The sequence below is a fragment of the Medicago truncatula genome, chromosome 2, assembly GCF_003473485.1.
Source record: "Medicago truncatula cultivar Jemalong A17 chromosome 2, MtrunA17r5.0-ANR, whole genome shotgun sequence".
NCBI lineage: Eukaryota > Viridiplantae > Streptophyta > Magnoliopsida > Fabales > Fabaceae > Medicago > Medicago truncatula.
In genome coordinates this window covers 42,369,500-42,382,847 of record NC_053043.1, presented here as the reverse complement: position 1 = coordinate 42,382,847, position 13,348 = coordinate 42,369,500, and the positions used below count along the sequence as shown (strand labels likewise).

At 33.3% G+C, this 13,348-nt stretch overlaps 1 protein-coding gene and 1 pseudogene across 2 annotated transcripts; both read right to left on the bottom strand.

Moving 5' to 3' along the window:
• Positions 1–351: 351 nt before the first annotated feature.
• LOC11413714 (uncharacterized) lies at positions 352–3,375 on the bottom strand. Of its 2 annotated transcripts, none has more exons than XM_003596754.4 (5): positions 3,124–3,371; positions 2,234–2,487; positions 1,756–1,967; positions 1,038–1,299; positions 352–908 (listed from the first exon to the last, which is right to left on the bottom strand). In XM_003596754.4, the coding sequence occupies exons 2-5, from the start codon at positions 2,483–2,485 to the stop codon at positions 618–620; spliced, it is 1,017 nt and encodes a 338-aa protein (XP_003596802.1). In that variant the 5' UTR covers positions 2,486–2,487; positions 3,124–3,371; the 3' UTR covers positions 352–617. The 2 variants fall into 2 exon arrangements, with proteins under 2 accessions (XP_003596802.1, XP_024633159.1); XM_024777391.2 differs by having other exon boundaries at positions 618–908; positions 2,234–2,506; positions 3,124–3,375.
• A 966-nt stretch (positions 3,376–4,341) lies between these two features.
• Positions 4,342–5,846, bottom strand: LOC25487542 (cyanidin 3-O-galactoside 2''-O-xylosyltransferase FGGT1-like; annotated as a pseudogene).
• Positions 5,847–13,348: the final 7,502 nt, after the last annotated feature.

Sequence of the window (13,348 nt, the reverse complement as noted above, 5' to 3'; positions counted from 1 at the left end):
GAAGAAAGAAAAAACATAATAGTACATAAAAAAGATAAGATAGTTTAGATTATGCTATGTATCACCTAATTTGTTGCATATAGTGTATATAAAAAATAAAAATAAAAAACATAGCTTATTAATTAACCTTGACTAAAAAAAATATCAATATTAATTTTTGTGAACTTTTTGGTTTATTATCAGAAGTTGTGCACATTGGACCAATCTTATCACATAAATCCTTTAAAAATCTTATCTCATAAAATAACTACTTATAATAGCACCTTACGTATAAAACTGACCAATATCTCTGTTATGTTTATACGCAAAGAGACAGAATTTTCTTCAATTCTTTTCTTATGGAACAAGAAATCTCCAATTAAAACATTGGTTCACAATTCAATAATTTAATTATTGTTTGTCAAAAAAAATAACTTACAAGGTCTATACCTCCTATCCTTGTACATCATAGAATTAGTCTTAATACACTCTTTACACCACTTCATAAACATATATTGCAATCTCTTATAGAATTTACTAGCTAAGTAACTATATAGCATGGACAAGCACAAGACTATAAGTAGAGTGTAGACTAGTAGTTTTCTACAGACACTACATATCATATGATATGAAAGACCTTATGAGAGTATAAGTGCTTTAATTATGGATTCACAGTGATTTTTCTTAAAGATAAACAGATGACCTCCGTCAGGAAGCTCGTGATAATGAATCCACGGAAGTTTGTGTGAGATGTAGCGGTTCAGCGTATAGGGAATGATCCTGTCTTTAAACCCTTGCCAAATGTGGACTGTACCATCATTCTCAGGGAATGGATTTCTTATCTCTGTTGGACCAAATTCCCACTTTCCAAAACCCGCCATTATGTCTCGGTGTAATGATTCATATTCACCTTGCTGAGTTATTTTCTCCTGAATATTAAAAAACACTTATATTATCATGATTCATCAGTGTCTAAAACAGAATGTTCTGAGTATAAATAACATCATGATCAGATAAACTACCATTAACAAACTCATAACGAGAAATAATATAGCTACCTGGCCAGTGTCTGGGGTTTCTGAGAGGCTCTTAAGGATCTCTACATCAACAGAAGGAAAGAATTCAATATTTGTGAAACTCAATGAAGGGAACCAATTTTGAGTCATCCACCAATAGAATAACCAAGGTGTGTAATGTGCAACTCGAAATGTCCATTGGTCTGATTGGGGGAGCATTTGAAATGCCTCTCTTGATAGATTATTAGGAAAAGATGGCCACCAATAATTTACAAATGGAACTACCAAGGCTGCTCCCAGTAATCTGCCAAATTATGTTATATATTATTGACAGTTATGTTATTAGAACAACAAAAACTGGACAACTTTTGCGACAACAGTATAAGTGGTTAAAGCATTTTAAATAGGTGGTTACGTTCAATAGATGGTTAATGAACATGCCAGGTGCTAGCTTCAATAGATGGTTAATGAAGCATTTTGGCGTGATTAACCACAATTTTCAGCTGTTTAAATCTAGATGTAGTTGAACAACTAAAAATGACGGTTAGCCATGTCAAAATTTGTGGTTAATGAAGTTACGTCGATGGTTAATGAGTTTTGACACTAGTATATCCATTAACCATCTACTGAACGTAATTAACTACCTATTTGAAGGGTATTAATCACTTAAAAAGTTATCTAAATTTGGTTATACAAAAACCATTTCTCTATTATTGAGAGCAGTAAGCAAAATGAAGCTACAAGTGAGAAATTAACATGCCTGTGTGGAATGTATTTTAGGCAGCTCCAAACAGAGTAAGCACCCAATGACATTCCAATGATATAGAATTTTTTCCCAATCTGCAATTTATCTGCTAGTTCTTGAATATCATATGCTTCACTCTTAACTGAACGTGATGGATATGGATCACTCTCACCATAACCTGCTCTGTCGAAGTGGAGGAAATATATCCCAAGATCATCAATAAGTTCCTACATAAGAGCAAAAACATAGTTGACACAAGTACCCGTGAGACTATTTTTTCGTGAGCATAAACATTTACATACATGATAAGCGCTTAATAAGTTGTTTATCCAAATAGGGCCTATAAGATTTGAGCTTATCTTGGTGCTACTCATCATTCACCAACTTTCTCTAAAGAATAAGATCTCCATTTTTTTTTTTGCAAGCATTATTAAAGGCATATAGCTGATTAAAGCAGACATAATAAGAGTAGATAAAAAGAGCAAATTCTTACTTGAGAAACAGGCAAGTGTGTATCTTTAGAATTGGCATATCCATGAATGACAATGATCTTGTACCTAGCTTCTTCTTTTGAAAAGCCAAACTCCCGGTAGGCCAAATGTCTCCCATCACTGAGTTTCACTCTAGGTGAAGTAACTGGAGGACCATTAATGGATCCGCATGTTTTTGGTGGAGGCGGCTTTAAGGCCATATAAACCCACCCTATGAGAATCACCACCACTGCAACTCCTATTCGGTTAATCATTGCTGGAAGAAAAAAAAAGGACTACTAATCATCATCATCAAGAGAACAATGTGAATACATTTTAAAGAAGCAGCATAAATTATATTGCTGTTTTTTGTAGCAACACCAATCAATAATTCAATATTATTGGTCAAGATCATTTTCTAACCTCAATAATTTAAGCAATAAGGTACAGAGAAAGAATAGCAGAACCAGAAACAGAACATACACTTCAGTAGATGGACATCAAAGTGCTACATTACTGTTAAAATTATCAATGAAAAGTACCATCCATACAAAGCATGTTATTGATACACAGAAAATTGTGATTCCTATCTACACGACGCTTTAAGCGAACGCTTAGATCCTTGCAGTTGCATTTTATATAAAAAAAAAAAAAAAACCAGTTTGATTTTCAAACTTCTATATCAACAATAATGAACAAAAATCCACTTTTAAAACATTAATTTTCATTTATGATTCAAACGTTATACTTTCAATTGTATGCTAATCTCATATATTGTATTACATAAGAGTCGAGTCTTAAAATTTTATGCGTCTGTCTAGTAGAAACAAAGAGTAATAATAATTTATGAACCATTTCTATTACTACTAGTTTAATTTCTAACTTCAGAATCATCAAAGCAAAGAGAGTATACCTTTTTACAGATTCTATATAACTGCAATTGCTTTCAAAAGCTGTGGATGTACATCTGTTCACCTTGGTTCTGTTGTTGGAATAGAGAGAGATAGTGTGTATGTGTGTGGGGTTCAGATGATAAAGAAGAAAACAGGTGCAATATGAGAGAGGAGAAACTCTCTTGAGAAAAACATAATGGTTAGTAACACTCACTCTATAACACACTATTTTCAATAAATTCTCTTTATTGTATAAAACTGAAGTAGGTCCTACCATTTTGAAGGTCCCGCATAACTACGTACGTGGTGTGACCTCACCTGCATAAATTTTACCTAATAAAAAGGCAAGTGTTAAAAGAGAGGGTTGCCATCACTTCCTTTCTTACTATTATTAGATGAAAAAAACCCACATCGATGTAAAACTTGCCACACCAAAGAAGGGATTGGGCCAAAGTGAAAGGCCTTTCCTAACCAACATTTTTCCTATATTAAGCTGAACTTTTATCCCATACCTTATCTTCAAAATCTTGTTATAAATTTGCTAAAGACAAAACAACTTATAAATGTATCATCAAATAATTTGACAAGTTCAATACATATTTACGACAGTGTCTACATCATTTGTTAAGTTTAAATAAGATTTTTTAAACATGCTTTTATTCAAGATATCATATGGTATATAGTATTTTTCCAAGGAGTAAAAAAATCATCAGAAACCACAGCATAAGGCAAAGTTACCAATGATTTCTACAGGAACCGACAATAACCCGACGATTGTACACTTTTGAAACCAGTTGCACATGTTGACACCAAATCATGGCTTAATAAGAGATTCCTCACTTTATCATAATTAGTCTATAATGTACTGAATTTGACCAATCACATATTATAGCCTTGCTGGTGAATCTTCTTAAACAAATTGAACTTCTTTTGAAGTCAAAAATAAATTTCTTTGATATCCAATATTGGCTCCCAAACATAACCAGAAACCTTGGAATCAAAAGTCTCCAATGCATGATATTGGGTCCAACGTTACAAGCTTACATTGGAAATATACAAAGACAAAACCAAGAAAGAGATTTAACTTAAGTTGATCTCAAGAAACAACCTTCAGAGTTCCCTGATGATTCATACATCAAGTTTCATTACTTCAATTCCTAGCTTCAGTAAGCAAACTATAGTTTGGCAGTGGACAGTGGTTATCAATACACATAATTTTTTATATGAATCCAATCAGATTGATCAAAATACACATATTTTTTATTGAACCCATATACTGATACAACAGTATATTACAACTGGATACAGTTTCTACTAATTAGAAAATCGCCTGGTTAATTCTTGAAGCTTCTCACAGAAAACACCAACACAAGATGACTCCAAATCATGGCTTAATAAGAGCTTCCTCAATTTATCATGATTATTCCTAACTTCTCTGCCAATCTCATTCTCATCATCCATCACAATTTTCACAGCTTCACAAACACTTTCCTTAGTGAACAATCCATCTTCTTTACCCTTCTTCACTTCAACTCCAGCCTTCAATTCCCTACTCATAATCTTAGCATTAATGATATGATCAGTATCTAAATGTGGCCATCAACACCATCTGACAATTATTTATCAACCCCTCTGTCAACGAACCAGCCCCACAATGTGTTACGAAACAACCAACCGACGAGTGTTCCAAAATCAATTGTTGTTGTATCCATCCACTATCAACAATCCCTTTTTCCTTAACCCTTTCTTTAAACCCTTCTGGCAAAGCATCTTCGACCGTCTCAAACCCAACAGGAGGTTTAAGAATTGCCAAAAATGGATAACATGTTAACTCTAGTCCTAACAACAATTCATGAAACTGATCTTGTGATAATTTCCATTCACTTCCAAGTGCACAATAAACTAATGAACCATCCTAAAATCCACCAAGCCAAGAACCCCATTTTTCATCTAAAGTATTTTTAGGTGGTTCAGGTAAAACAGGTCCTGAAAGAAGAACAGGCTTACCAAACTCTTGTTCTAAGTAATCAACATAAGACCCTTCAATTTCTCTACACCCTTTGAACCAAATTGCATCACTTAAGCTCAAACCAATAAAAAGCCTATCATAAAAAATAACTCCACTTCCAAATTCAAAATTTCTTTTTAAAGCAAGGAACTTTGCTTCATGAGAATAAAGATTAAAGGATGAAATAGGGTACCCTTTTGGGGGTATCATAAGATCAAATTCAGTCAAGTTTATACCTTTACACATCCTTTCTGGTTATGTAGTATATGACATTGTTGCTGGACTAATAATCCAGTATTGAAATGATTTAATTCCTAAATTTTGAGCAATTTTTGGTAGCCAAAAGGCAAAATCAAAGAAAACCATTTCAGGGTTTAGTGGAGTGAGAGGTTCAATTTGAGGTTTTGTTTGATCCATAGCTGTCATGATGAGTGGACCTAAAGAGAAAGAGACATCTGAAGTGGTTTCAGCGCCAAAGGGTAGGCCTTCAATGTGAGGAACATTGAGAGGGTAAAAGGTGATAAGGTTTGGGTAAAGGTTGAATTTTTCTAACTTGGTTTGTGTTTTCTTGGGGATGAAGAAAGAGGTTTTGTCTCCCTTTTTGGCTAATATGTTTGAGAGGTGAAGATATGGAATTAGGTGTCCCATTGCAAACCATGGAGACATTGCTATGTGCAAAGAAGAATGTGGATCCAAGGCTGCTATTTTCTGAATTACTTGGCAATATCTCTCTGCTTATAAGGTCTATATAAAATACAGGGGGATTCTGGCTCCTATAGCATAATCTACAAAACAATAAAATTATTAAGCATATAATAATCACAACTATCCTTTGAAATTATTGGATTTGTCGTTTTCAAATTCAGTTTTAATCTTTGATTTTTGCTATAAGGACTGTTCATGACAAAACAGGTACGCAGGGAAAAGGGAAAAGGGTATGCAGTACTCTAGAGTTCGGTCGGGAGGTAAGTAATGATCAATAATTGTTTCACCCAGGACTGAGCTCAAGTTCTCTAACCAATTCGTCTTTGGTGGAGCTCATAAGTCCTAACCACTTGAGTCTAATTACTTGATTAGATGTAAAGAGAGGATTGCCATCACTTTCCTTTCTTACTATTATTAGATGAAAAAAACCAGATTGATTTTAAACGTGCCACACACACCAAAGAAGGGATGGGGACCAAGTGAAAGGACTTTCCTACCCAACTTTTAAGCTGAACTTTATCCCATACCTTATCTTGAAAATCTTGTTATAATTTGCTAAAGACAACTTATAAATCTATCATCAAATAATTTTACAAGTTCAAACACATATTTACGACATTGTTTACGTCATACAATTAAGTTGAATATTTTTATAAACATGCTCTTAATATCCCCTTCAAGACATCATACGGTATATAGTAATTTTTCCAAGGAGTAAGAAATCATCAGAAACCACAGCATAAGGCAAAGTTACCAATAATTTGTGCAGGAACTGAAACCCTTATGAAAATTGTGAAAACAGTCATGTCTGATAATAACCCCACCATTGTAGACTTTCGAAACCAGCTGCACGAATGTGTGACAATCATAATAAATTCTTAAGTTTCTCACCGTGTAACTGGGAATTTCTTGTGGGATACTCAACAGTTCAAAGGCAAGAGCCATCTTCTTACTGTGAAAATCAGTCGACTATATTTCATCGTCTTCGATATCTGGTCTAGAAAAACTTGATTAAGTCCAGGTTCATATCCTCCAACTTCAACTCAGACACAACCTCCTCCAACTTAGATAGAACATTTTGATCATACCCCACATCCATGGCCACATGAGGAACTCGTGAATTTCACCATCCACGTGTGAATTGAGCTGTATCCAGGAATTTTTCTCACTCGCCCTTTTTTTGCACTGAAAATATTCAGGTGGAATTTTTAACTGTAGTTCATCCCACTACCTTCTTTGGCATAGATATTTGTGAAAAAAACTTAACAACTTGAATCTTCTGGAGCCAATTCTAGAGCTTGAAATGCAGCTGTATTCCCCATTACAAAGTTATTGTCCTTCAAGCAAGCACTGAGAATATTCTTCCAAATCAAAACATCAAGCTCGAAAGGCATGTCGCATGTAATCCCAAGAGCCTCTTCTAATCAACCTGCTCTAGCAATAAGGTCAATAATGCACCCACAAACACTTAAAAGCAGTAAGAAAGTTATATCATCCGACTTAAGTTCTTCCCTTTCCAATTCTAAAAAAAGCTCGATCGCTGCATGACCCAGTCCATGTAAATCAAGTCCAGAGATCAAAGAATTCCAATCCCAACATTCCTTCAGTTACAAATGCTTCTAAATACACTATGAGCATTTTCTATCTGGCCACATTTAACGTACATGTTAACAAGTACTGATTCAATAAAAAACTAAAACAATGATGTATTTTATTACTAAACACATAAGTGTATATCCATTTCCCTTCCTCAACAAAACCCAAGTCAGCAATTGCTGAAAGCACACCAACAATAACAGGGCCATCAGATCAAACCCCTAAACCCAACGTGTCTTTAAAGAAGCTCAAACTCTATAACACCGACACTTCTGATCGAAAGTGTGTCTGGTGTTCAACATGTGTCGGTGTCAACACTCACATATGTGATTACATTCATTTATGTCATTTTATAAAAGGCTTAATTGCACTTTTGGCCCCCTATCTTTCCAAAAGTTGCGATTTTGGCCCCCTAACTAATTAAAATACAAAACAGCCCCCTATGTATTGGATCTTTGACGGTTTTGGCCCCCACGGCCACTTTTGACTTAGTCTTCGCTGACGTGGCATCCACATTGATCGATACGTGGCACCTCACTTAAGGGATGTGGGTGCCACGTCAGCGAAGACTAAGTCAAAAGTGGTATTGGGGGCCAAAACTGCCAAAGATCCAATACATAGGGGGCTGTTTTGTGTTTTAATTAGTTAGGGGGCCAAAATCGCAACTTTTGAAAATATAGAGGGCCAAAAGTGCAATTAAGCCTTTATAAAATTACTATTGGTGTTGATGTGTGTGTCGCGTCCGTGCATGTGCTTCATAGACCGCAAACATTTTCATTAGTTGATGATTAAAAACAAAAACAAAAATCATATATGTCCATGTAACCACATCTCTTACACTCATAGCCATAAAAACCTCATCGGCAGCAGGCTCACATTTCCCATTTTTCCCTTACACATCGATCATCATAGCATTACAAGGAACAACATCCCTTTCAGGCATTTCATCAAACACCTCACGGGCCAAGACAATTTCACCAGCCCTCAAGTAACTCTCTAAGCAAAGAGTTCCAAGAAATCAAATCTCTAACAGGCATTTTACCAAACACTGCTCTTGCAGGGTTGATCAAATCCAACTCCAAAGACATGGGAATTGTGAACTGTTGAGTTGGTGACCAAGGGTCTGTCTAGAATGACTTATTTGAGCATTTCTAAGAGACTGTTTGGGAAAACTTATAACAATTTTCACAGGTTTTTTACGGCTTATGTTCATATGTATAAAGTTTTCGTTTAAGAAGTTAAACTATCACATCTAAATTGGCACTGGGAGAATGAATTTGAAGAGTAACACGCTCCTCTAAGGTTTTAAGTCAACACCACCAAACAAACTCAAATCGGTTTCTCCAATATAACTTATAGAAACAACTTATAACATATACAAAAACAATTTATTTTGCTTAGATGAGATGATGCAGATCTCTTCTAGCTAACTCGAGGGATTAATCTCCGCATTTATGTTTCAAAAAAAAAAATTATCTTTTTTTTTTATTTATAAAATATCTTGTTTGGGCTTAGAGCTTATCATTATAAGTGCTTGTGTTATAAGCTGCAAATAAATTGTTGAACCAAACAGGCCCCAAGAAGTCATGCCACAAGTGGGCTGCTTGGGAGTGTTGTGCATTTCTCTAAAGTTTATTTTACTTTTGGGTAGTATTAACTTGTGTCTTAAGGTTAGGGCATATGTTTTTTTTTTTTTTTTTTTTTAAGAAGTAAGGGCACATGTTAAACAACATAAAAAGAGCAATTTTGCATTGAAAAAAATAATATTTTAACTTTTAAGAAGTTGAATGTACAACTTTTAATATGTATATTTTTATAATATGTTCCTTAACTTGTATCCTCAAGGGACAAGTTAGCATTTGCCTTTTATTTTTTTAACATGAGAGAAAAAAAAATGAAAAAGCAAAGAAAAAACTATATGACATAATAAAGGATACTTACATAGCATCACTTAGTAAGACTAATGATAGACATAGTAATGGTTAGTGCATCATCACAAGATATTTTAAATGATTATCCCCTAATTTAGCAAGTATATGCGCGCAAGAGTTTTCTTCGCGAAAAATATGATGAATGGAAATATCTCACTCCTTAATCAAATACATTCAAATAAGCTCCAAGAATATCGCATAGTGGTGAAGCATCGACACTTCCTTTGACACTAAATACACTACATAAAGAGAGTAAAAAAAAACAGTTTCTTATAATCATCATTCTAGCAAAGCTTAATCTTAATCATAAGGCATGGATTTTTACATGCAAAATATTGGACAAACCCACACCATCATAGAAGGCAAATTGAAAGTTTTCTTCAAAATTCTTAACCAATCCATCATAACCTGTTTTATCCAGGTTAGTTAAAGCGCTAACATCCATATTAAGAACCATTATATCATTATCATCACCATGTTGCCAACATACTTCACGAGTGGACCTAACTAAAGCGGTTGAAACAATATTGTCAAATGTCCGCTATGAAACTTGCAATTGTGCAAAAATAGATGAAACCGTATTTGAGACTATCAGTTGAATACCATCAAACACCAACTTGTTATCAATGTACCATAGGTTCCACATTATCATATAGGAGCGATACATACTCCCAATCTTAATAATTAACATTTGTATGATATCTCTAATATTACTCAAAAGATTATTAGCACAATGATTTTATTTGACCCAACTGATCTCATCTTAACCAAAAAAAAAATTACCTTGGCAATTAACTCATAAGGGGAAACAATCATTTTGAAATCTGAATGCGTTGAACTCTATCATTATAATGGATGAATGTGTTGGACTCTATCATTTTTTTTCTTTTGAGAGGAATGTATCTGACTGCAAATGCATCATTGAGTGTTAATCATTGGTTAGACAAAATTGCTTCTATGATCTTAATTTAATTTCAGATTATGTTTCGACAATTATATTTTTTTTTCTCGATATAATCCTTTATGTTAGAAGAGTTTTTCTAGCTTAAGGTGCAATAAATGTACAACTTTAAAAAATCAATCATATGAAATTGCTTTTTTCTAGTTGATAAATGAGATTATGTAGGTTAGAAAACCCCATAAGCTTATACTTAATAAAAATCCAAATATCCAAAAAAAATAAAAAATAAACAAAAACATCCAAAAATTTCTAAATGTCATATTAATCATAAAAAAACCAGAAACGTAGAGAAAATGGGTTGAAGAATGCTAGCAACACATACTTTTCAATACTTTTTTTTATTGATTAAAATTCGCATAGGTCCTACCAAATCATGTGGGACCCATATAAATTTGATGAAACACGTAAATTTTAATCCATCAAAGAGAATGTGTTGAAAAGTATGTTAAAATGTATGTTGCTAGCATTTTTCAAATTAGTTTCAAACCTAAAAAATTCATTCACTATTATTCCCTTTCTTCTTCCAAACCCAGAAGTATAGTTAGATACAGTTTTGTTGAGAGGGAACACTCCAAACCCAGTAGTATAGTTAGATACAGTTTTGTTGAGAGGGAACACCATTGCAACAACGGACACATAAAAAATAGTTATATTTTGATTTGCTCATGAACAGACAAGAAAGCTTTCACTCTTGACTAGGTTTCATTTTAATAAATAGATGTTGAGTTTTGATTTAAAAAATCTGATGTTTGTGTTTTTGCAAAATCATGGTGCAATTTTCAAAATTATGGCCCGATTTGATCAGTAATTTGGTAGTTTTGGTTAGTCAAAATCGTGGTTATAGAAAAAGATTTGGGAAAATGGTAGAAATTAATTAGGATTGTTCTTGAATAATTTGTTGAAGTTAATTTCTTGTAACTCTTTTTTATCTATATTAGTAAAGAACTCTTTGATAGTGAAGTGAAGTGAAGAGATCTTTATCCTCAAGATGTAGATCATTATTGGACCGAACTGAGTGAACAAATTCATGGTGTGTTCTTCTCTCTTTATCTTGTTATTCTTTGATTCGATTGTGCTTTGTCTTACACTTAGTTGTTAGATTGAATCTCGACATATTATTGTTGCTAGTGACTATTTTGATCATTAATTGCCATTGATACTTGTCCTACATATCTAAATTTATTGGTGTGATTTGAATCCTAAATTCACAACAAACAGGAGACATCCGATAAAATGTTACCTTCACAATCAAGCCAAGATATATGCCCTTGGCCCAACCTAGCTAGTTACCAAAGTGGGAAATTAGATAACCTTAACAAGAAACACATAGGTATAACTTCTTATCATTAATATTAATAAATATAACAAGGACATGGTGGAAGTAAGTCAGAAGAGATTCTACAAGAACGTTTATTATAATAAAATAAGAATTATAGTGAAGCATCAAACTATAAGTTATTAACCCTAGTTACTATATTTAATCCATGTCTTTGGAGCAGAATGAATCTTTTGTATGCATATGCAAGGAATATAACACTGAAGATGCTATTCCTATTAGGAAAATATGCTAAAAATTAATGAAAGCAAAAAATAATAATTAATTAACTACTTAGTAAGTGATTATAGCATAATATAATTACTAAGTGACACTACTTAGTAAGTGATTAAAGCATAATTTAATTTCATTGCTCATGCCTTTCACTACATTCAACTAGTGTTCTTTTATTCATTATCAAAATGTACGATCCATTTGCATATGATTCTTCTTTTATATGAAATGACCTCAAGACACCACCACTTAGTCTGAGTTTTTGTTGTGGTTGTCAATTTGTGAGTGGAATACCTTTATACTCCAAACTCTTCCTTAAATTATCCTTATAATCAGCAACATTACCATGAATATGTTTAGTTAAGGAAGGTTTTAACCATTATACCGTTATTGAAAATATTCAGAACTTATATTCAACAATTGATGATGCCTTGGAATTCTCCTTGCCTCCCCTTTAGATTAATCTTAGGAAATAAAAGAAAAGTTGGGAATCACTATCAGTTTCGCTTTATGAATATATTCATCATTCGATGATAAATTTCTTTAAGCTCAAGCCATTGTTAAAAATTACGAAGCACAAACTCTTAGCGGATTAGGCGTGTTTCGGCGTCGAACACACGTCCGTGTCCGACACGGACACCACATCGAAACATATGATTACACTAAATTATGTGATTTTCTCAAATTATTAACGGTATTGGCATGTTGGTGTCCGACGTCTGATGTCTGTATTCGTGCTTCATAGTTAAAAATAAATAATCTCATGTGAGTGAATAATCAATTACCCCCTCCGTCCTATTACATGTATGGTTAACTGTCACGTCATACAATGTAATAGCCAAAACACACGGAAGGGGTAAATTGAAGTTCTAAACAACAAGTTATAAAGACCGCTTCAAATGAGAAGCAATTTTGAGTAGTCTTTCTATAAAATCAATTTTCATAACCTTTTTTTAAAATAAAATAAAAAATAATGAATATTTTTTAGGTAAAAGGATGAATTTTATAATGGTTAACAAACATAAAATATCTTCGATATTTTTAAACATTTAAAATTAATCCCTAAATTAGTCTACCACCGCCACTTTTCAATTCAAAAATATTTACATCCTTTGTCTCTCAAGTCTCTCTCAACCAGTGTGATAAGCTTTTCTTTTACCATTTTCAATTATTTTTTCCATCAATTTTGTTGTCCCAATGCTAAAGAGATCAAGGTGGTATATGATCTTGTTGTAAATATTTTTCTAGTGGTTTATTTTACAACAATGCATATAATGATATATAAGTTAGAGCACAAGGACTGCTCAAACCAATATACAAACAACCTCAATATATTTTTGAGAAGCTATCACAAAAATAATTAAAACCCTCAAAAAAGTTGTAGAAGTTTGAGCACAAGGACTGCTCAAACTAATAGTCATTCAAAATCACTATAAACAAATACATTTTAGAGGTCTTTCAAAGTTATAACTTGACTTAGATAAATATGGGATAT

What these genes read in the sequence shown, in the direction of transcription:
- LOC11413714 (XM_024777391.2), bottom strand. Translation starts at nt 2,485, where the DNA reads ATGATTAACCGAATAGGAGTTGCAGTGGTGGTGATTCTCATAGGGTGG. An exon ending in CTAAAATACATTCCACACAG is followed by an intron (nt 1,300 to 1,755) that starts GCATGTTAATTT and finishes ATAATTTGGCAG; the next exon opens with ATTACTGGGAGCAGCCTTGG. An exon ending in AAACCCCAGACACTGGCCAG is followed by an intron (nt 909 to 1,037) that starts GTAGCTATATTA and finishes TTTAATATTCAG; the next exon opens with GAGAAAATAACTCAGCAAGG.